This window comes from Pholcus phalangioides, unplaced genomic scaffold (assembly GCF_987345545.1).
Source record: "Pholcus phalangioides strain wild (caught in Gottingen) unplaced genomic scaffold, Ppha-v1.0 ptg000015l_1, whole genome shotgun sequence".
Classification (NCBI taxonomy): Eukaryota; Metazoa; Arthropoda; class Arachnida; order Araneae; family Pholcidae; genus Pholcus; species Pholcus phalangioides.
Genome location: NW_028301608.1, coordinates 21,543,572 through 21,569,063, shown reverse-complemented (window position 1 = coordinate 21,569,063; position 25,492 = coordinate 21,543,572). Strand labels below are relative to the sequence as shown.

General features: G+C 36.0%; 1 protein-coding gene across 1 annotated transcript in view; it reads right to left on the bottom strand.

Annotated features, from left to right (window-relative positions):
- Window positions 1-25,492, bottom strand: part of LOC149075676 (protein capicua homolog) — a 61,492-nt gene that overhangs the window by 25,032 nt on the left and 10,968 nt on the right. Inside the window, exons 2-8 of the mRNA XM_089243165.1 lie at window positions 23,971-24,027; window positions 17,384-20,305; window positions 7,134-7,310; window positions 6,883-7,028; window positions 5,958-6,149; window positions 3,019-3,166; window positions 1,163-1,260 (exon numbers count right to left, since the gene is read on the bottom strand). Coding sequence (XP_089099291.1) covers window positions 1,163-1,260; window positions 3,019-3,166; window positions 5,958-6,149; window positions 6,883-7,028; window positions 7,134-7,310; window positions 17,384-20,249 — 3,627 coding nt within the window. The 5' untranslated portion in view covers window positions 20,250-20,305; window positions 23,971-24,027. The remainder of the gene's footprint in view (window positions 1-1,162; window positions 1,261-3,018; window positions 3,167-5,957; window positions 6,150-6,882; window positions 7,029-7,133; window positions 7,311-17,383; window positions 20,306-23,970; window positions 24,028-25,492) is intronic.

Below are 25,492 nucleotides of genomic sequence, written 5' to 3'. Positions count from 1 at the left end.
AACAATGAACTTGAAGAATGCATCAGTGCTGCATTAAGAACCATTGACAGTGCAAAACCGCCAAGTGTATGAAATGAACCTGATTATAGATTAGATATTTGCCGTGTATTGAGAGGTTCACGCATCAAGTATTAGTATTTGGAAAAAAAAACTTGGAATGTTCTTCATTTTTATGTATCGCTGATTATGTGTAATAGTTTTGAAAATGTAAATTTTTAAAATCCGGTCATTAATTTATGCTAACCCTGTATATTATTTTTACTGCAACATCATACAAACAAAATTTCTAAGATGTCATGCCTATCATAATACATGAATTTTCACAAATTTTGTTAAATGAATTTTTTAATTTTTATTTTTTTAGCCACATGTAAATAAATAAATATATAAATATATATATATATATATTTTATTTTTTATTTTTTTCGAAGAGCAGTAATCATACATGCATATGTGAAAGCTATTTATCCAGCAGCTTAGTTAATGGCTTTAAATATATTGAAAAATAATTGTGAATTTAAACTTTTAGAGGAGTTAATTTCAGCATCCAAATTACTATTTTTAAGTTAAAAAAGGAATGCACACACGTTTTTTATATCATTATTCTTTAACCTCACTAATACTTTCAAGCAAAAAATGTTCATTTGTACGATTGTGTTTAAACCATAACAATACATATACAATTCCTTTTAATTTTGTGTGCATGTGTATATGTTCTCTATACAAATCTATAATTTTAGACTGATCTTTGCCAAATTTTACACATATACTAAACAGGACCCGACTTGAATGATAAACTACTTTAAAAGTTTGTCAGAGCTGTGCAAATTCCTGAAATGGGCAAAAAACTGTCGGACAGCAATACTTCGTGAGCCTCAAGAGTGACTTATGGAATGTTTACTTTGGTTGCAGGGGTCCACAAACAATGTGTGTTTCAGACAAGTTTATTCCTTTACAATGTTTTGTAACTTTTCAAAGGTCCCAGTATATGGAGGAAAGAGCTGGGTGTTTTAGATAGCACATAATAATTGAATTATACTTATAATCAATTATACTTAATTGGAAGTACATTAATCTATTTTATATAATAAATTAGCATGCATAAAAAATAAGATTGTACTACAAATTCATACATATTTAATGTACATAGAAATGAACATACAGTAAGTCTGGAATCATCCGCAGTGCCTGAAACCTCCTCAATTTTTATAGACAGCGTGTGACTGCTCAGCAAAGAGTCATCTGAAACTTCTTTCTCACCTATTATTTTATAATTTACATTAGAAATGGCATTTTGAGAGAGAGAATAAAAAAAATTAGACATATACAAACATTTTTTTAATTTTTGTACACAATAAAAATTAATTCAATAATCAAAAATTACACTTTCTTTGTGTGTATGTGATACTATATATATATATTTTTTACTCATCAAACAGTAGAAAGAAAAAAGAAATAATGCAGAGATAACAAAAAATTATTGTTTACAAGGTTACCAATGAAGATTCTCAAAAGGGGGGAGGAGGGGGGAGAGGAGAGAACTTAAATGTGTTTCTTCCATCTACTCAGAGTTCATCCTGTACAAGGAATTCAATCCAGAAACACAGAATTTGGGAACATGTTTTCCCCATTAAATTAAATTATACTTTTCTTCCCCTGCTGTTTTTTTTTTTTTGTTTCCACCACATGCATTATAAAAGTTTTAATAATGATGAGAAAAAATTAACTGTCCAGTAGTAGCCAATTGTGTACTATCTTTCTGAGCCAAGTAAAAAAACTGGCCCAGCAAGAGGTGTACATTTTGTCTGTCTTGTCTAAAATGTATCTAAAAATAGATCCACACCAGCAGCTTTAACCAGCAAAAAAACCTATTTTGAGTTATGACTTAACACAGCGCGTGGCAATTTTAATGATTTAATTTTGTGTAGCCAACCCTCCCCCCTAAATCAATTTTGTGCAGCTCAGAATCTTGTAGCATGGCCAGTGTAGAACCGGCTTAAGAATCAAACATTAGGATGAAGGCATTAATTCATTTCACGAATCTAAACCAGCGGTTCGCAATCTGTCAATCTGCAATCAACCAGTTAATCATCACCTCTCTTTCAGTCAACAGAGATATAGTTTTCAATTTTTCTTCAAAATTTATTAGAATAAAAACTTGTTATAAACAAGTACAAATACAAATACAGTAATTAATAGTTTGTTACCATAGCACTGATAGTTTAATGTGAAAGGATGGTTCTCCTTCCCAGGACAGATCATGCTGATCCCTTGAGAATAAGTGAGGATATTACGCTATTATTATTTTGAAAAAAAACCACCAAGTAATCCTTGAGTGAAATTAAAAAAGATGCATTATCGTAGGAGCTCCCGCTGCAGATCCAGGCATTACATCCCAGAGGACCTCAAAGCTGAATAAACCAAAAACTGATGCATCTCACAAAACAATCTTGGGAATGTTTCAAAAAACAAAGGAAAAGCAATTCTTCTGTGTAAAAAACACTATTATAAGAATTTTCAGAGCAGAAAATTTTGTCAGCTGAGGGCTCATTGCAGAACAATGCAAAATATTCTCATTTAAGGCTACAGGGGTTCAAGTTCATGACCAAGTATCTAGGAGGTATAGATCCATGGTAATGTGTCGGGGGAGAACTTAATGTAATCATATATTCTATGGGATTTTAACCATTACTTTCCCATATTATTTTTTGTTTCCAGGCTCTTGTGAAGGGAGACTATCCCCCCTTCCCTGCCCTTCCTAGATCATACATTGGAGTCAATCTTCTATCAAAAACTTACAATGTAGCTCCCAAGTGAAATTTGGTTGCTAACCCCAATCTAATCTATCCCCAACTCATGAAAATTTATTCCGTGAAAAACCATAATCATTTCATATATTTTGAGAGGATACATTTAAAATACAAAGGAAAGCTTAATTTTTGTGTTTGTTTACAATTACATGAGAAATATATGTAAAACAATAAAATGAGGGGAAAACAAAAAGGGGAGAGTACTCACTGAGAGCAGCAATAGCAGATGCAACAACATCTTCAGAACAGCTGGCAGTTTTCTGACTGTCTTTTGGAACTGAGCTTGTGCTGGATTTTTTACGATCCCTGCTACACCATTTCCAATTTGGATGGGCCTTGAAATGCGCTTCCTTCACCTGGTTGGAAACAAATAAAAGGAGAGAGAACTCACTAAAAAAAATAATAAACTAAAAACATAAAATGAAATGTTGACTCTGATCTTCATTTTAAAATATGGTCCCCATAAAAATTAACCAAGGCTATTTTTACCAGGCTTCAAACCTGATGAAAAAATAATAGTGGGAAGCATGCAGGTGGTATGAACATGGCTTCTGCTATAATTGTATTTAGATTTTCATGAACATTTTCATTGTTGAAGCAGACACCAAATTATTATGAAAATATATATATTTTTTTAATTTCCATTACAGAGAGAGTGGAAAACCCAGTGCTGCCGCACCTGTCATACATAGGTTGGCTCTAGAATCAGCAGATGAATTAAGTATATCACCAAATTTAAAAAACTGTATCCAATGAGAATTTTCTCAATCAAACAATAGAAACTGCTAATAAAAATATACAGGGTCGATAGCATCGACCACCCAATAATTGCTCATGTGATTTCTTGCCTAAAACTAATAAGGAAAAGTGTTTTCAGTTTTTTTTTATTTAACCCATAATTAAGGAGTTATAATGTTTTAAAAACTGATAACGTCACTTCATAATTCAACCAAATCCACCAAATGTACAAATTGGCATTTTTGAAGCTGATAAAAATATTGTAGCTTTCACAGAAATCAAGAAATCTAAAAAGATGTGCAAACCAGGTTTATTTCTTTTACTTTCAAATTTTTACACAATTGTTATATTCAAAAATAAAAATGTTTTTGCTTTGATCAAGTTGCTCAACGACTTTTGTTCATTTTATTTGTTTTGTTTAAATGAATAAAGTATCACTAACAATTTTCCGATGACTTTTTTTCCAGTCCCGATTCAGAAGATTTTTTTTTGCCAAGTAGCACTTTGTAAAGCAACTTCGTAAGAAATGTTTCATTACAGTACTATAATTTTAAAAGGATATTAATTAACTTGATCAACACAATGAGCTTGTTGAATGATATGGATCAGTTACAAATTGTCATGAAGTCTAACACAAATACAGTTAAAAAATTTTGTGGTATCTCATTTATGTTACGAGTGTGTGTAAGACAATATTTTTAAAACCATTTTTAGAAGAACAAACAGTAAAGAGATAACTTTCATTTTGAAAATTGAGAGATGGAAGGGGCATGATTTTTCAGGGGAAAAACTATGAAACAAAATATAAGAGTGCATCTCAAAGGGACGGGGCAGTAAAATTAGTTGTGGCCTAAGACAACAAGTATCTGTAAAGAAGGTCTTGAGGCAACCAGAATCTTATAAATATGTCTACAAAAGAAACTTCATCTGAAAAAATTACCAAGTTCTGTGCAAATCATAAAAGCTGAAATAAATTTCAAAATTGTCAAAATATTTCTTGTGAAAAAGGAAAGTAAATTCATCAAGACAGCGTGGGTTTATAAAAGACAAAATTTCAGTGCAATAAAAATAATTTGCAGTCACAAAGAAATGAAAAATCTTTGTTGTAACATGTAGTATTCGGTATGAAATGAGACCAGATTCAATAGAAAAATCTGAAAAAACACTATTTATTTTAAATGTCAATTCATAAAATAATTAGTTTAATTAAAAGTTTCTGATTGAATCATTATTATTTTAACGTTTCCAGTTACCTTCTTCACAAGCTACCAGTTTTACATTCTTCATTGAAGCGTTTTATACATAACAGTTTCAATATTTTGAAATTACTCAAAAAATATTGTCCTGTTTTATTGATCAACATGTAATCTGACGGCGCTGTAGCCCAGGTCGATAAGATACTTGGCTAAAGTACCAAAGGATGTTTAGAGGTGTTGCGAGTTCGATACCTGGTTCATCCTTGCCAGAAAACTTTCCTGACACAGGGGTATGACAGAAATGGCGACATGACCACAGAAAAAATTGCTACCGCTGGGAGTTCCCCATCGAGGGATTAACGCACCTACTTCTCGATGAGTACATAAAACAAGCCTGTCATTCGGAATCGGCAATAAACTGTAGGTTCTGGTCATTAGCCCTCGTGTGTAAAAAATGGCAGTGGTGAAACAAAAATGATCAAATGAAAACATGTAATCTGATTAAAGGAACGTAAAAAAACTATCAGCATAAAAAAAAGATCTCACAATAAATTAACAGTATGCACCGTATGCACCTTCTCTCAAAAAAATTGATGTGGAAGTGGAGATAAAATTACCACATTTTTGGCAAAAAGTGTTCACTTTGTGAAAAACTATTTTACAAATAGATCTCATTTGGCTAACACTTTACAAATCTGGTGATAAATTCAGCAATATAGCGGACAAAGGTAACGAGTATATATAATAACAAGGTACCACTCGACTTGGCTTCTTAAGGGTTGAATATTTCAGTTCATTTTCAAAATACTGAAACGTACTGTGGGGGGGGGGGAGAATTTTACTTTTGTTGAGTGTTAGGCGTGTAACTGACCATTGTAAAACTGATGCATCATAAAAATTTTAAATGGTATAACTCCCTAAATATTTGCCCGATCCTAAAATGAAAAACCCTTTTCTGTATTCGTTTTTCACAAGGAACCACGTGGGTGAGTATTGGGTGGTCGATAGTATCCGTACTGTATAATGATTTTTTAAATGACAGCTTTTCATTCTATTAATCAAATAAAATTACACTTCAACTAATCAATTCTTGAATAAAACCTACATAAAAAATGGCAGTGTTATAGAACACTTTTTTCTCTTCCAATTGCCATCAAAGAATAACATCATTAGAAAAAAAAAGCCTGCAGGCTAATTATGAGGCAACAATTACCTCATAAGCTAAGTCGTGATATTTCTGTTTGTCCTCTTGTCCCAGTGCATACCACCATTCACCTAAAATTTTGCTCACAGTTCTGTTATCTTGATTTGGATGTCGCTGATGGACTAGTGCTCTGTGCCTCTTGCTGAATATCATGAAAGCGTTCATCGGCCTCCGTATGTGGTCTTTTTCTTTTGTACTAGGCTGGAAAAATATAAATAACATTGATGCATTTTGAGCAGCAATCCCATGAAAATTTCAATATGATACTTCACTTTATACAGAATTATGCAAAATTACCCCTTATTAAAGCAATAAAAATACCATCTTTTAAGAATTTGATTGTCCAGTTTGAAATAATATGCTGAAACTACAGCAACTCTTTTTCTAATTTAAAAAAAAAACAGTTTTCTACCATCATGAAACAATATTGTAGTATCACTACTAAATCTATATTTAACTGTATTTTTTAATGTTATTAATTACACACTATAGTTTTGTTTGCAAATTTTGGTGTTAGTCAGAGTAGATATACACTTTTTTTCGGACTGTGCTTTTTGTTAGAGATAAAAACTTAAAAAAATTAAAAGTTTTCAACAAGTAAAAACTCAAAAATTACATTTACATTTAACACTAAAAATTAAAAATATTGGTTTCATTGATAGATTTGTAAATGTCAAAAATACAAGCATCCAATTTTTTTTTTTTTTTTTTTTGGCAATGATGCAAAAAATTTGTAAACCCAACTTTGCATATAATATCGATGCAAATGTACAGAAGAATGATATTAAGAAATTTCAGTTGAAAAAAATATTGAATTATTTCATTCCCAAAAGATATATATTGCAGACAATTTTTCATCTTCAATATTTCATTTGTTTAAAAATCAAGTAAAACTCAATAATTCAAGCATAATAATTTAGAATTCCAAACTAACTTTGCGTGGACTTTTGAGATCGTCTTTTGGTAAAGCGCTTAATGACTGAGTACGTCGCTTTGCTGCTAGTTCTTGAGCACTGGATTCTACATTTTCCGGTATAAAAACATCATCATCATCAGCCTCATCTGGTTCAGTTATTACACCTGTAAGCAAAAAAATTCATGGTCTTAACAAGCAAATAAAGAAAAATAATCAAACGTTAGTAGGGAAAACTTTTAATAAAGCGTATGACACACATTCTTCCGTACTTTGATCTTTTTCAGGAGTTTCCAATGACTGGTTTAAGGTTGACGTAGCTGTGGACACAGACTCTGATGATGCATCAGTACTTGAATTAGATGGATTCACTGGATCAGAATTGTTAGAAATGAATGGAACCAATGTATGCCAAGGGAAAACTGGAACAGCTCGTGTGTCATTCCAACCTGCATTTTGCAAAAACAAAGAAAATTTCGAAAATGATGCATAAAGAATTCCATAAAGTTCTTAAAAGAATGGAAATTCATTTGCCTGATAGAAGTGTCAAAATATATATTTTATAATTTTCATCTTGGGTTTGCGGGAAAATAGGCATATACAAAGGCTATCGTCAAAATCACTCAACTTCCTGTGCAAAAAAAAAAATTGGCCTTCAATACTAGTCTTGTTTTAGAAGTAGGCAGCTGCCTTGTGCACCACCAAGGAGATGGAGTTCAAAGTTAGCCTGTAGCCATTAGTTGGATTTGTTAATTTTTTCTTTTAAACCAAGCACAACTCCAGTAAATTGCCCCATGGGCAATTAACTACCAATTGAGTTGTGCTGGAAGTGTGTACCTAACAATTTGAGTGCATATAAAATATTTCGTGTGACTTTTTTTTTAATGCTGGCATCTGTATTTAAAATTGTAAATGAAGTGTAACAATTGAATATTTGTGCTGTTATAGGCCTGTTGCTGTTTGTGGTGAGACTTTTTAATGGGGGAGAGATCGGCTCACATTCGTGGCTCAAAGTTGGGAACCACAAGAAACCCCCTTCAGCTGACCACCACTGTGGCAGCGGTGGGGTTCGAACCAGGGTCCTCACTATACGAGTCCATCACTATGACCACTCGACCACTCCCAGTGGATTTCTTAATTATCATTAACTAATTTGTTTAAAGGGATGTAAGAAAACGTAGTTGATGGAGAGTGGAAAAAATTAATCCATACTATATTTCGAGGGCAGAGTTCAAAAAAGGTAACAATTCAGAAAATTGCATTTTTGAGCATGCACACCATGAAAAGGGTGGAAAATGTCTCTACATATTACAAAATAGGAACTAACTCACTCTGTTTATATACTCCCTACTATTATTAAATTTGAGTTGGTTTCATCTTTAAAATGCAGATGTCTCAAAAACATAGAATTTTGAGTTGCTTTTTCAACTGGGCTGCCACTTTAAACTGAATTTCAAATCAGCCGTTATTATAAAAAAAACTGAGAAAGATCTGCTTCTCAAAAACATTTCATGCCCCTCTTCAAAATAATTTATTTTTGATAAAAATTTGATTATCTTTATGACTTAAGGGTTTCTTCTCTTTTTTTTTACCAGCCTTTGGAATGCATTGTAGTTTTCAATACTTTAGCAAACATCGGAAAATCGTTACATCTGCGTTGATATAATGCAAGTATTTGCAGTTTGCCGCTGTGGTGGTCGAGTGGTTATAGTGCCGGACTCGTGATGCGAGGATCCGGGTTCGAACCCCACAGTGGTGGTCGGCTGAAGTTGGTTTTCTGTGGTTCCCAACTTCAAGGCGCAAATGCGAGCCGATCTCCCCGTTAAAAAGTCTCGCCACAGAGAGCAACAGTCCTACAACGGTAAATCATTCAACCATAACACTTCACTCATAGTTAGAAAAAACTGGGGGCAGATGACAGCACTACACATAACAAGCATTACACAGAAACAAACTTTACGTCAGGTTGCACTACACGTACACGCACATTCCCGCATGTACCGATTCGTTGGGGGTTCGTTGGAGGGTTCCGCGGGGGGGGGGGGTGCATGTGTGGTGTAGCAGTAGTAGGTAGGGCCTCCAAAAAATGGCTCGGGGATCCATGATGTTCTTAAGTCAGCCACCTCGTTGGGCGATTTGCCTGTTGTGGCGTCGTATTTGTATTGTATTGTATAAGTACATGTACAGGGTCTTCAAAAAAAAAATTTTTGAATCAGAGTTCTTTAACCCTTTAAGCCGTACATCAGAGAAATCCCTAAACCTCCTTTAAAAAATACCATATCTTTTCTTTTTTAATGAAGTAGGCTTTATCCCAATTTTCAGCAGCAGGTGCAAACAAAGGGGTATAGGGAATTATGTTCCATTGAGAAATCAACTTTACAAAAGTCTAGGTTTATCTAAATTAAGAATAAATCCGGGTCCAGCTGTATCTTCATTTTGAACTCTCAAAAAAAGGTTTACAATTAATTTAATCTGCTGATCATTTTTTTTTCTCCCTACTTATTATCTCAAGCCTCCCTGCTTCTAATCAGTTAAAAGTCTATATCCTCCTAATACCATTCTTCATGGATGTTCATTAGTATGGCATTTGTTTCATTGTAGTAGTAACATTGTTTTAGTTCCGGCCAAGACACTTGGAAACAGGAAATGCGCTGCCCACATGTTCTGGGACATTTATAATAACATTATTATCAGGATGAGGGAAGGGAGAGTGGCAAAAAGAGGAATAAAAAAAAAACTAATAATCGAAAGGAAATATTCGACCCTCATAAAATTAAAAAGAAATATATCCCGTGTATATGATTCCCCTTAAAAACGATGACATAATTCAACCAAGGGTGTGTGTGGGGGAAAAAATATTTTTCTTTTTCCTGCCAAAGTTACTATCAGCAGAGCTGGAAAGACCGCAAAATGGCCTTGACCAAGCGCCAAGTCAGTTTCAGCGAAATCAGTCAGCTACGATTACGTCAACATCACCGGCAAACAGGCCAAACGACTCTTAATACTCCACTGAAAAAGAATACAAACTACTACTTTTATTTTATTTTTGAACGATCATTCAAACACGTTTACTGCTCAGAAGAACAGTAATAGTAACAGAGCCCTTTCCAGATGAATTTTGTTTATTCCTCCGAACAGTTTTATCAAGACCTCGCATTTGATAAAAACAACCAATTTGTTGATCCTCCTCCCTCCCTCCCTCCGAGATATTTTCATGCCTCTAATATAAAAAGTGAAAAAAAAAATTATCGCAACGAAGTGTGGGAGCCTTAAATTATTTTACTATCACGATTCCAACATGAAATTCTATTAGAGTTCATTTTCAATGAAGGGGTGGTTGGTGGGGGGAGATAAAACACAATGTAATCGAAAATATTCACATGGGGGGGGGGGAAACACTCGCATTGCGGAAGTTTTAATTTAATCCTTCAACGTATCGCGTAACTGATAAACTACTATCAATCGTAAATCAATTATTTTTGTTAATTGGCATCAGAAAAAAAAACTCAATCATCTTCTTGTGCTCTAGTCCGTAGAAACGAATAGTGAATTTCAAATTGAAAACACAGTTCAATCAAATAAATTACCATGGCAAAAAAAAAAAAAGCAAACATGGTCATTTTCAAACCATAGAATAAAAATATTTACGAAGATCGAAACATCGGATTGTAGCATTTAAATCTATATAAAAGAACATTACCAGGGCCGAATTAACCATTCAGCAAAATAAGCACGCGCTTAGAGCATCAGGAAAAAAGGGGCACCACAAAAAATTATGGAATTATATTTTTTAATAATGTACAATTTTTTTCACAGTATCAACCATTCGGTAGAAAATCCTCAAAGATCATATTAGAAATGAAAGTATCTTGAAATTCCTCTTTGACGCAAGATGAGACGCACATGACATTTCCACAGCAACAATATTGAAATATATCCACAGAAATATTACATCTAGAGAAACTAATAACAATGCAAACTAGAGTTCACGTTAATGGTGAGTTTTTAGAATGAGACGTCACAAAATTTCTATAAAGTAAGCCCGAGGCGTTCTTATCATTGGCTCCAGAGAGTTACGCAGGAAGGGGGTCCCGCACCATCCAAATGACGATTAAAAAAATTTAAAATATTTTTGTAAAAATAATTAAAATAGCAAAATAAAATACTTTTATATGTTACCAAATAAATATCTGTTAATTTAAAATGCTTTTTTAAAGGTTAGTAACTCAAAATTTCTCTGGAAAGATCCCTCGTACCCCTCGAAAGGTCGATCCTGTGTACGCTTTTGATGGGCTTCCCTGGCAAAGCGATTTTTCCGAGGCCTCCCATCTAGCTGAAAGTACCATCCCTTCAATTTGCATAATTATTCGCGAAAATTGTAACCGGATGTAATTTTCACGAGGCCCTTTCGGCACTTCGTCGAGGAGTGTCCGAGTGGTTCCCTGCGTCGAGAAGGCACCGAGTAAGTAAAGTTATACACAATAAGAACTTGAAGTTAAAACTTGCAGATCTGCGGGTATACTTGCATATGGATCATAAGTGGATCAGCTATGTAGTTTAACCCACCGTAGAAGCAAAAGAAAGGCTACCAGATCTAGATTGCAAACGAACTCGGAAAATATATCAGAAAAAAAAGGTATCCTATGGTAGTGATTAAAAAAAAATAAGGTACAGAAGAGTCCCGAAAATTCGAGGTTCCCGATAATCCGAGGTATGTGCTACAACTTTTCGAAATTCCTTCGCAAAAAACCCTCACTCTTTCTATTTTTGGTCAAGAACGTGGTTTGTTTCATTTTTCCTAGGAATGCCAGTAATTTTGGTTTGAAGAGGACTCGCACCGTTTCTCAGTCCGTGACTAAAATGGGTTTGATCCCTATGCCGGGGTCTTCGGTGGGACCTCAGGCCGGAATTTTCCAGAGGTTCCTCTATAGTAAATTTATAGTGTTACAAAATAATATTTTCCATATCGGGTCTCCAGCGTTAGAACCCCTGTTACGAAGAGAACATGGATCTCGGCAGCACTAATCTCATGAATTAAGCCCGTGAATCAAGAATTAAAAAGGTAAGACAAAGTACGAATTCATAAGCCCAAAGAAAACAAGTTACAACAATTTCCTCAAATAAGGGGAATAAGTTCCAATCAGCCCGGTGACCCCCGTGTTTTCTTAATTTTTTAGTACATAATATGTATGGTATATTTACCATAAAATAAATATATGGAGGGGTTCCTCCTTCTATTTTTCTGTTTTTCGAACAATCCGAGTTTTTGGTAATCCGACGCAGTGTTATCAGAAAAAAATAATTTTGTAGAATAATTTCACTCCTCCCAAAATTTTTAAGTTATTTTGTAAAAAAAGTTTATCAGTGAGAAATACCTTTACAAAAAAAAATACTAAAATTTGGAGAACTATTTTCACTTCTCAACGGAATTCGGAGTAAAATTTATTTTTTATGCGGGAATCGCGCATCTAGATGCATATTGGCGAATACTGGTCCTAGATAGTCACGGCACCACACGAGTAAAGGACTTACATCCCGGAAGGAACAGAGCCTGGGTCGTGTCTGGTCTTACAGGTAGTCACGGTCCCGTTCACCTCGGATTATCGAGACTACTGTACTTGTGTATAATATTGTGGTTGTGCAAAGGTTCAATGGTTCCTCCTGAACCTGATTCGGGAAACTCTAAAATGCGGTCAAAGGGAGAAAATATCTTGGAATGTTTATTGACTGGAACAAAAGGTAAAAATCAGACGTCTGTCTTTTTTGTAAAATATGAAAGGAAAAATTCTAAAACGTACATTTTGGCAAATTCAAAAATAGTGATAACAACATTAATTTGCATTTCTTTGGCTCTCGCTCAATTCTAACAAATAAAATATAAAATTTATTATAATTCCCAATTATGAAAAATGTTTAATCAAGCAAAAGTTTAATGAAAAAGCTACAGAAATGTAACTTGGTAATTTTGAAGCCAGAATTACATCAAGCATTGAAACAAAAATTTACAGAACAATAAAGAGGCTTGATGCTTCATCTCTACTAAAAGTAGAAACAGATGTATTGCGTAGCATTGGTTTTGAAGATGTCATCAAAGACTAGCAGAAGCGGAAGGTGGGGGGGGGGGTGCTTTCAAGCAAATGGAATGCGTGCGTAGAAATATTTACATCATATTTTGCCTACTTCCGAAGCATAAAACCTCATTTAACTTCCCCCATCCCAATTGATACATTCAATGAAAAAGATGAAAAATACAGCGCGCATGGTCACCCTGGAGAGAATTGTCAATATCCGATAACGTCAATTCTCGCCAAAAATAAGATGAACGTGAAGAATGTCTGAAAGTAAAAATTATTAGCCTTCAAACGTGAAAAATAGGGGAAGGGACCAAATTTACTTAAGTGCTTAGGGTCCTCAAGTGCCTTAATCCGGCCCTGAACATTGCTATATCTTAATGTATGTGTAGGGCTATTTCAGAATCAGCTCATGATTACATAGAGTAACATATAATACTAAACCCGTAAAGGCACCTGACTTGACCCGTGACACCAAATATAACATGATCATAAATTGATGAAAAATGAAAATATTCCAACTGATCGCTATAAGAGATCGACTCTATTCTAGATTCTTCTCAATTTTTTTCTATTCTTGAGACCAGCAACTCAAAAAAGACTAAAAATTATAAAAACCTTTCCTACTATCGGAACAAACAGATAGAATGCCATTTTGAATTCAACTGCAGTAATCTTTTCTACCGTGGTTACTAGAAGGCTTTTGGCCACAAGATTAAAGTTGGTGGAGTTCCACGGAAAATCATGATCTTCAAGCTCAAATTTTTCATTATGCTACCCAAAATTTCCTAATCGTTTCATTTCTCTCTAGCCCAACAACATTTACCAAATCATTCAAAAGGCCATTAAAGAAAAGGTAATAATTTACCAATCACAACGAAATTCTTTAAAAGAAAACGGTAATAACCTTAGAAACTTCTATAAAAATTAACCTTTTTTTTAATTTCTCTGCAGCTCTTTATGGAAAAATGTAACAATCTTTTCAATAAAATCTGGCTCTTGAAAGAAACATAACAACCAGTGAAACTAATTCTATGATAGAGCCGTTGAGCCAAATAGCCCCAAAAGATATAGCAGATGCAATTCATTTCATTTCAGCCTCCAACATATGCTTTCAATACCGCCAACGCTTTGATGAACATCAAGAGCCTTTTAAACATGCAGTAGTAGACAAAATATCAACATCAAAGAAGAAAGATTTATTGCAGACATACAAATAATAGTAATAATAAAATGGTTTAAAAAATAGAGACAGAAATAAAAACAACACTATAACTAATCAATGGAAAAAAATTGTTTGCTTCTGACTAGAAGCAACGTGAAATCCGAGTGATGCCTCATAAATATCAAAGAAAAAAATCAAAAGGCTCTTTCAGTGATAAAAGCCACAAAGTCGCTTCCAGCTCCTTGAATTAACATCTGGACGTTAACTATGCAGGAGCGGGAAAAAAACGATGGGATAAGTAGTGATGTAGGCTACAATCACAAACTTTTCTGTTGATACTGCGAAACACGCGTTGACAACAGAATTCACGCGTATTTTTATCTCACTACGAAATCTCCGAAAAAGGAGGTACAGGTATGAAAAATAAGTACAGGTATGAATGTTAGGAAGATCTATATAAAAAAATATATCACCCTGAAAATAATCGACTATTTTTTTAAGCAATATACCACTATAAGCATTTAATTGGCAAAGGAAACGAGTGTATCAAAGACGTGGGAGGATGTGAAAGACCGTCTTTCACGACTTATTATAGGTTTTCGTGACTTAAATAAACCACTTTTTTTCGGAACTTGAACCTGAGACCCACGTTTCTCCACGAACTGGAACACTGAAACCGCTCATCAGAAATCAAAATTATGAAATACATCATCATGGAGAGAGATGATGCTAACAAAATTTCTCCTGGAAACGGGAATCAGGGCCGCAACTAGATGGTGTCGGCAGGGGCAAGCACGCATTTCAGTATCCTCTTATAATGTTAAAGGGCGAAATTCACGCCTCCTCTGGGCCAGTGGCCGGGTACCAGACCCGCTGTGTCCTCCCATGGCCCCACATCCTGGAGCAGGGCCCTAGACTGGGATTTTTTGCGGGTCCCCCGACCAGACTTTCACGAGCCCCTTTATGATAAATTTATAGTGTGAAAAAAAAAGCAAAAAAATTGTGAAAATCGTTCCGGGCCCTAGGGCTGGAGCCTTGTCAGCCCACCCCTTGTGGAGGCCATGCTCCCTCCTCTCCCACTTGCAGCCATGACGGGAATACTAAACAAGCCTACAGCTAGAAATGAACGCGGGCGTCAGCGAATTGATGATTCTCAATTTAAATAGAAAATTTTGAAACTGAAAAGAAAATGAAGGGAATCGACTATATTTGAATAGAGACTACGTGATTCAAGAAACGCATCATTTCGTCATGTGGAATTCTATACCACGTATATTTGAACGAAGCTGAGGAAAGAGTGGTAAATTCGATTTTTTTTTTAATGAATTAATAATTTGAGGATATCATTAGACTGAAATTATTCGCCAGTAAGTAATGCTCTCCAATATGTGTTTGTAATCCCACCAGCAATAGTTTTTGGACCCAGAAAGTGATAATCTCTGAAATGCGCGATAATATTCACAGTAACGAAGAAAAAATGGTTCTCTACCACAAAGAGGAAGCGTATGTGAACTCAATACCGTATCTGTGTTCAGCAGCAGTTCGCGCGGTTTTTCCCCTGCTGATAAATAAAAAGAGTGAAGATACTATTTGCACAGCAGCAGGTTAGTCAGAGAATGATTCAGTCAGGCAAAGTTCCTCTAATAAAAGTGGAAAGATACAGAAAAAGCAGCATGGAAGCTCACAAAAATAAAAAATAAATAAAAAGCTAACAGAAATCGTAGGCCCAGTGAGAAAACTGATGCCTGGGCAATGCGCCAAATTCAAACTAAACCACAGAGGCAGATAGAAGAACGTTCATTCTCTACATCAATGGGGGTGGGAAAAGGGAAAAAAAGAATGGAAATTCCACCACACTATCCTTTCTATGGGTTGTTTGCAAACAATAGTGCAATGCTCCACAATTCATAGAAGAAAAAAATAAATAAATAATGCAATCGATTCGGTTTCCCTCTATACAAGGAATGCATGTCTAAGTATAGAAGGGGGAACACGCCAATGTATGTTTGGGATTTTGGGGTTCAAACCCCTCCCCCCCCTTCAAGCCAAGACAATAGTGTTATTTTGCAGAAACTTAACCCCCCTCCCTTTCAAAAGAAAAAAAATTTTGAACCTCCCCTTGAGAAAATTCTGTGTACAGGTATGGAAACACATGAAAATGATTAAAAACATTATTTGAAATAGTATATGTAAGCCTTTTCATCATATTGAATCAAGTACAAAATAAACTTTCTTTGCACCCAAAGAATGTTTTGTAACACAGTGCCTGTTCGAAAATTACAGTATAAATTAATAACATTAATCTCGTATTAAAATTTGGGGGGGGGGGGACACTCATTATTCAAGTGGAGTCCCATAACTTTTTAATCTGTCGTTTTTTTATATATATTTTATTTGTATTAATATGGGACAGGACTACAACAAGAAACAAAAATTTACTCTGTCGTACTTCTAATAATAACTTTTTTTTTTGGGGGGGGGGGGATGATATTGATTCAAGCATTAATTCTATAGCCTAAGATATTTTACAGGGTGGGTCAAGAGCCCATGACAAATTTTAAAAAAAATCTATTTAAAATCAACCATTCTCATATTCTAATATGAGAATGTGGTCTACAGCATGATTAGAAATTTTTATTGTTAAAAAAAAGTTCAGGCATAGATGGTGTTGTAAAGATTCACATTTAGTTGAAATTGAACTCCCAAAGATATGAATCATGCATGCAATTGAACCTGTTGTAATGCAAGTTAGCAAATGCATATAAAGAATTTTTTTGTGTGGCTCAAGCTAAAATACAATGAAATGTAGTGGAAGAAAAATTCTAACATGTACTGTAACTTTTTGGCTCAAATTTTCACTGCACTACATTGATAACTTATAGTTTAAAAATTACTGAAAACATATCCAGGGGGAATCTATCCAGCTGAAATTTGTTTTCCAAACCTTTCACGAAATACGAATCAATGAAACGATGAATGATATTTCTTCCCCCCACCCCTCCCCCTTTTTTGTGCAAAGTTGATTAGATTGTTTCGATTTCCACAAAAAATTACTTACTCTTGAAAAAATTAAGGATCATTTTCATAAAAACAGAGAACATTTTCATGAAAACAGGACCCTAGAAAAAAAAAGAGGCCAGACACACAGTTCCCCCCCCCCCAATAGTTGGATTTTATCGGTTTTGAACAGCACAAACACTGATTATGAGATGCAAAATGTGCGTATGATTTTTATATGGCATTGGATTTTTTTTTTTTAAGTTTCAGATAAAATACTTTGACATACCTGGTGAGCTCTTTGCATTATCCTCTGTAATGACTTTGGTCTCAGCAGAGTTGCATGAGATTTCATGCATTACAGGTAAGAGATGAGCAGGAGTTAATGGCTGGTGTTCACGTTCTCGACCTCTTTGTTCCCCTAGAGTCTGCAGAGGAATGACTTCACCAGATCTATGCCTAGGCATTTCCTGTTCGCATTTCACATAGGTCTGATGGAGAGGAGTGTTCACAGCTAGTAAGTTTGTCTCAGCATCTGATGCAATGACAGTGGCATCCGCAGGCAGGTTAAAGTCTATTTGATTATCAAGACTGTCTGATTTTGTCAGCAAAACAACTCTCGTTGTTCCAGAGTTCCTATTCCAGTTGTTTCGTTGTTCCAAAGCCCTATTGTCTCGAGGCAATGAAACAACACCATCTTTTGAAGCTTTCATAATAACATGTTCTTGTTTATGCATGTCAAGCAAGTTTGGAGATTCCCTAGGAATCAGAGTCTGTTGTCTCCTGTTGGACAATGGTGACTGTATCACGGGTAAACCATTGTCAGATTGGCTGGAGCTTAAATGCAGGACAGAAGCTCGTACATCAGATTGTGCACTCATCAGATCAACAGCATTGCTAGGATGCTGTATAACCTCTGTCCTTATGGCACCAGGATGAAATATCACATTTTCCTGACTACCATGCATACTTCTATTGACCGGATCTGGTTTTGGTGTGTATTGCGGCTCTTGCACAGTCATGTTCCATTGAACAGATGATTGTGTAACAGGTACAGTAGGTGACTGAAGTGGGTGGATGGGAGTGAAGACATTAATGTGACTCCCAGATGGAAAAGGGTGGGGAGATATTGGATTGGGTGTACCGTTCGGAGAGAAGGCAGGCGTAGCAGATCGGGAATTACCAAGCGATACTAGCATATTGGCAGCTTCTGTCTCATCACGATCAAACCTACCTTGGATTCTATCCCTTTCAGAGAACACTGGGTTAGATTCGCTATCATGAGAAGAGTCCTCCCATTCAAGTTCTCTACCAGTGGCTGAATCCTTGAAAGTTCCTTTCCTCCTTCCAGGAAAAGTAAGTGATGGGGGCCTAAGATTTTTTCCCCGTAATGAGAGATGCCTCGAACAGAAACCCCTTCGCTGAGACTCTTTAGTGCAACCCTCTCTGCTACACAGCCTTCTCCATTGCTTCCCATTGAACTTTTTTCTGATTCCATTAGGAGTAGATACAATATCACCTTTCTTATACTTTGCATTAAGTGAAGCCGGTGAGCGTGATGTACCCAGGCATTCTGCTGAATCAATGCTTGCTCTACTTAGAACTGTTTCAGATTTCCGTGACTGAGACCTGGGTGTTGAACTGCCTTGAGATAGAGCAGAAGGCCTCTGATAGTGATAAGGAAAATATTCTTGGTCAAACTTTATGTTCTCTCTCTTCAGATCATCATCAGAAGAATCGTCATCGAATCTGGGACTATGAATAGTACGTTTCTTCAAAGGTGATTCACGAGATATCTGGTCTGGTTGCAATGGTTCATAGGCATTGGAGATGTTTGTTCTTTGCACCTGCTGTAAAGATGATTGGTACATAAGATCTGGACTCATTGATGTTGATGATGGTTTTGGCAAATTGATGTCTGGATAGTTTTGGTGACTCGTTATCACTTGTGTGAATGCACTGGAAGACTGTGTCTCCATTTGTAAAGATTGTTTGTTCCAAGACTCTGGGAGTTCTATGTTTTGCGACTGACTTGGAAGTGTTGGCAAGCATCCCTGTAATTGCAAGTTCTGGTTTGATGTAGGAATCGGTTGGACTTCGAGCTCAAGCTCTTCCCACCAAGGTGGCAACAATAATCTCGTATTTGCTCTCGAGACCCACACAGTACTTCCTGCACATCCATACTCTGAGGTTCCTTCTAATTTCACATGGTACTGTACAGGTTTTGAACTCATGGCCAACACTTCACCTATAACAAAAGCATTTGCTTCAGGATTCACACGAACACACACCTTTGTGCCGATTGACACTTGTCCAGCTGATGGAGGATGATCACTGATGACATCACATTTATTGCTCATCACATTGAATAATGCTTTATTTTGGTCCTTGTCAAAAAGAACAACAATATCACAGCCATTCTGTAGCTCTTTAATTACACCTGGCAGATAGAAGCCACAATAATTTGCCAAAACTCTTTGCCCTTTCCAATCCCTTAGGTTAATACCTAAGCCATTTGGAGACAAGAAAGGTGGTTCCGATGGCGACAGTACATTGGAACTCTGATTCACATTACATGTAATGACACTATTTATTGACTCTGCCATAGATTTGTTCAGCTCATCATTTTCAAACATAGCCTCTACCTCTAAAGGATTAAACTTTCTTTTCTTTGGTACCTGCTTAGCAGATATCTTAACACTTTCCTCTTTTTGCGGAGGGGGAACTTCTTCACTCAGAATTGGCACTCTTGGTTCAATTGTTTGATGCGAGACAACTACAGCTGTCTGGATGCACTCAAGTTTTGGTGGCAGGGGTGAAGAATTGTTCCGATTTTCTTCCACATAACTCTTGCCTGTCCGGGAGGACCAGTCCCTTTCACTAGCCAAGTCCACCGGCATGCTTTTGTTATTCATTATACTAGAAAGACTACTTGGAGGAGATTTCAAGGAAGAATTTGGGGCACCAGAAGTATCTGGCATATTTTCAGCTGCTTTGCTGTCTGGGGATGACGTATCAGAGCAATATCCCTTTTTTTCTACTGGGAGTAAAGAACTTTTTTTTTTGCTTCTTGTAGTTCTGGCCGAAGGCACAGCAACACGGCTTCCTGCTGTGCCTCCTGCCTTCTTGCTTCGACCATCTCCTCTACGATTCATCCCTTACAGCACATGCATGCTGAAAGTGATGCCGCTTTGCATGCCAGCTTTTGTGACTAGACAACAGAAACAAAAAGACAACATTTCATCGTTAAATGCTTAAAAAAAAGGTTAGAAAGAATGCTATGTCAATTCACAAGAAAATAACCACCAAAAAACTGATCATAAAATACACTTTCACACTAAATTTGCAAACTTAATATGGAAAATTATAATATAATAATTTTAATATATAATATTAGCAATGAATATTTATAAATCTGAGTTTTTTAACACGTTCTCATTGTGAAATAAAAAATATCCTGATACACCCATCTTTTTGGAATGCTTCAATATCTTTGATATGTAAAACAGGGTGTGTTCAGTCTTTCACTATCATTGTGAAATGGATCTTAATTCAGTATTTTCCACTTTTCATTTGAAATATGTCAAATATGAATGTGCCTATTTAAAGTCATATTGACATTTTGTTAGCAATCTTCTATTAAATATTTCTGAGTACAACTGAGGGGGTTGAAATCAGTGTTACAAGTCACATTTTCAATCAACAATTCTGACTGAAGTCCAGTAATCTAGAAGTGTGAAAGTATTGAAAGAAAAAATTAACCAAGTCTCATCTTTACTAGTTTACCTCCTAGATTATGAAATCTCAAACTTTTCAACATGGGACTGTATGAAAACAATTCTAGTAAAACCTTTTTCCTCAAAAGGAGGATTTGACTGACACTACTCTTAATCGCCTTTAGCCTCCCTCAATTCATAATGATGCAAGTAACCAGGGCTTGACAAATCCTGGGTGCCATGTCACCATGACAACTAGAAAATTGGTATTGATGACTAAAATTTTCAAAAACATGTGATTGCTAAATTAAAGTCTAAAGCTGACACAAAATTTTCTAATTTAATGAAAGTGCATCTTCTAACATGAGAAGTGGTCAAAGTCCCACAATGTAAACAAAAAATTTATAGGCTAATTTTTTTCCACAAGAAACAAAAGTGTATGCTTGGCTCTTCATTAATTTTGCTAGCAGAACACTGAATGGCTCAAGCCCTTCTAGTGACATTTTATAGTTTGTTAAGTCTTGAAAAATATATTTCTGCTTATGAAGAGGTACCAAGCAGAATTAGCAAATACAGTAAAACCCCCTACTTTAAGGCCAAATAATAATTTCTCCTTGTATAATAAAAGCAAGCATTTCAAACCTGATTGAGGATCACCCACCCCTGTTTCACAGACAAATTTTTTTGTTTTTGTCCCGCCAGTGTCCACAAAATAGAGGTTTTACTGTATATCATATTATAATGGTTTATCTGCAGACATAAACTATTTGTTTTTGTTTGCAGTACATGCCATTTTCAGCATCAATATTTCTGTTATCATTTAGCAATAATTTGCTGCAACACACCACCAAACAATTATCATGGTGAGTGTGGGTGTACAGGGTGTGGAACACAGCTGTTCAATAATGTTTTTGAAAAAATCACACAATAACCTCATTTATCTCGAACTCTGTTATGTGATGTGTTTCCTCTGTGATAAATTTTTTTTTAGTTAAGCGGGAAATTATCACCAAAAAGTCCAGAATTCCCACTATGAAAATGATTTTCCCTATGTGACTTTGCAAGAACATATGATGCCATTCCTCGTTTGAATGATTTGCCGATAGACACTGCTCAGTTGGAGCAGCAACAACATTGCAGCTTATCAGAAACAATGTTGCTAAAAAACTTTCTGATGCAATCGTAAAGCAAAGCATTCCCACATCATCTTCCTACCTGTTAAATGTATATTTGATTATAATTAGTTATGTTGATACTGGAACTTTATACATTTGATTATCTGTAAATTTTGATTCAACAATGTAGCCTCGCCTCAAATTATGGCAGATGATTAAGGTTTCACAGTGCAAATATGAAAAAATTCTACAGGACTGTTGTAAACAAACTGCTGATTATGGCAAAAAGGAGTAGAAAAGTCCACCTCAAAGGTTTCAGTGATACATTAATTGCGTAGCACTTTGAAAAGTTCAGAATGGCTCGAGTACAAAAGTGGTTCACTGGGAACTCTCCTTTAAAAAAAAAGCACTATCATCACGTTAAGAGAAGAAAAACATTTCAAGCTAAAATTTGCTATACTCAATATGGCACAAAAATATATTTTTCAACTGTACCGATACTCATTCAGAAGGGTCATACAAAACATCAAAGAGAAAAGTGTGAACAGAGCTTGTGTGTCTTTGAAAAAATTGCTACATAAATTGTTACAAGAACACTGAATGGCACAAGTAGGCTGTAAATTCATATGACAGCAACCTGCATTAAAATTTCAGCCTCAAACATGCTATTGTTAAGGCTGAAATATGAGGATTTGTTATACTATCAAATTTTATTTTTCAAAATTTTTTTTATGGATATAGCCCACAAAGCCACAACTAGGAAAGAGCAAGGCTGTCATTAGGATTTTTGTCAGGGAAGGGGCACGTGTAATTTTGCTCCCCCTCCACTATAAAAATCAATGATTTTAAAACATCTGTTGTTTCCCCTAAAATTTGCTGCTAATAGCATGAGTCCCCCCCCCACCCCCCTGCAGAGTTGTCTTAAGAGCATCATGGGCACACAGACCAGGTGATTATTAAAGGCCCTTTCTTCAAAACGCCTCTGTCGTCAAAATATGAAGGGCAAATGAAAGCATCAACACAACACTAAACAAGCACAATTTTGTCAACATAAATGCATTTGGGGGCATACAACTCACACATTTTGTTAGAAATTCCGTAGAGGAATTTGTATAAGATATGTGTACAGTCAAGCAGTGGTAGGAGCCCTTACCTGGCTAGAACATGGACTTCTTGGATGGGGAGAAGGGGTGAATGTGCACCTCCTACCTGTGCCAATAACAGATTTTCATTGAATAGAGGGGGCGATGGCAGTGGTTCTCAAACTTTCGTCACCTGCGGCTCCCTTGCTTAGCTCATGGTTCATCTGTGGTTCCCCCATAATAGTTTAGTGGATATTTTCACTTATAAAAAAAATACTTCAAAGCATAAATAGGTATACAAATGAATATCTCCAGCTTACCATGATGCAGGCTTTGAGAAACACTGGCCTATGGGCTAGAAATGCATTCTTACATGGTTACTCTAAAAAACAAAGACCTCATTTCTGGGAAGTCCCATGCATCAAGATGACACCATCTCTTTGTCCCCCATTAGTTTCAGCCCTGTAAGGAAGATCTGAAGCAACAGATGCCAGAGAATGTGGAATTTGTGCTTAGCTTTCTTTTGTAATAGCTTATTCCATCTTACAGAAAAGAGATGCCGAAATGGATGCTTGCCCCAGGTGACAGCACATATTTTTTTGTTGTGGCAATATGTGTGCAAAGTTATTGAAAACATTGAGGGGTGTTCAGGGCTTATGGACCCAATATCACATGCATATGGTTTCAACTACCTTTCTTTCAAATTTGTCCCCATTGCCCCCCCCCCCCCACCCAGATCCATTAGTCTCTTTGCTTTAATGTTTGAGTGCTGACAAATCAAGTCAAAAGTTTATAAATAGCAGTGCTTTTTCCACGACTGAATCAGTTCCATTCAAATATTTCCTGATGTTGGAAAAGCATCGAGTCAATGCTCATGACGATTATGTATTTTAGACTTGAAAAAACTAACTTTAACAAATAATAATAAATGATTTACAAGACAAAACAAAAGTATTTTCATACCAAACTGAACTGTGTGGTGGCGTTGAGAACAGCTTCATGAAAAACATCACAATGTTACTAAAAAAAAAAAGTTTAGAACTTTAGAAAACATCATCTTTGTCATATTACATCAATATATTAGATAATCATCTCAAAACTAAATAGAAATATGACCTAGTGACACATTTAAAATAATTCATTTTGTAATATAATCCATAACCTTATCTTTCCTTTCTTTGATAAAGAAAATCACAACTTTAAAATCAGGATATCTCAATGAGTTCAAGAGCCTGGGGCTTAAAAATCCCCCTCCCCGCACCTTGGTTTTCTTATTTGTTGGGGGAGGAGCAAGGCTGTAGCCAGGCAGTAGGCATACCTAGACCCGGTTCCTCTTGAAGTATCAGAAAATGACTAATGTATAAAGAATCCCATGGTTGAGCCTAGTTCACTGTCAGTTTGGTTTACCCCCCCCCCCCAAAAAAATGCCAGTTGCTCTTTCTGAACGCGCACTCTGGAGTAGCTGGCAAACAGCAAGCTGACCAACTTACTAAGGAAGCCACTAATCTTCAAACTCCAGGTGAACATCCATGGCCGAGGAGCTTTAGCCAACGCTTATTGCGTGAGGATCTGTTGAAGATATGGCAATGCAGTTGGAATTCTAATGTCGCCAAAGACACCTATAAACTCCAATGATGGGTTCTGTGGCACCATCATGTTCGGCCCAGAGAAAAGATAATAGTGGTCACAGAGCACGGTCCATTTCTGGTCTATTTAGAATGGTTTAAGAACTCAACTCACTCTGCTTGTAATTGTGGAGCTTCCGCATCCTTCTGACACTATGCAACACAGTGTCCAAAGATGGCTCAGTTCCACTTTGGTAAGATGCCCAAGTCTTATACCTTAGCTGGAAGATAAGGACCCTTCGTAGTCCTTCGAACTTCCGCTACCTCATAGGTCTTGTCAGATTTCTGGAGCAGAACTTACACCATATGCACAACAAAACCAGAGGAGCATGTGAACCAAGAGAAGGAACCGACCCGATGTATGTGCCACAAGGGAGTGTAGAAGTTAGGTGAGAGAGTACGGCTTGCCACCAAGACTTAGAAGAGTTTCTCACATCCCATACCCGCCCTCATGAGAGTGCAGCAGTCAGGCGAGGATATGAAATTTGCGGCCTAGACGACGGCGAACCTATAACTACTGAAGACCGATGTTGACACTCGAACTGATATGTGGAAGCTGGGCAATGGAAAAAAGATGGTTGAATGTGACAAGCTGATTCACTGTTATTCAAAATTTTACATTCATTATTGGCAATCATTAGATTAACTGATGATTGCTAGATTCTTATGTAAGAGACTAAATGCCATCATCATATAATCTTGTTTATAATTTTGATTGCCTATTGGAGTTTGTTGTTCAATTTTAGTTATCTGTTATATGATTTCAGATTGACAATCGTTTTATATATATTTTATTTTTTGCCTTTGTCTGAGGCGACAATGTTTTGTTGTTTATAATAAAACTTTCTGGATACACCCAT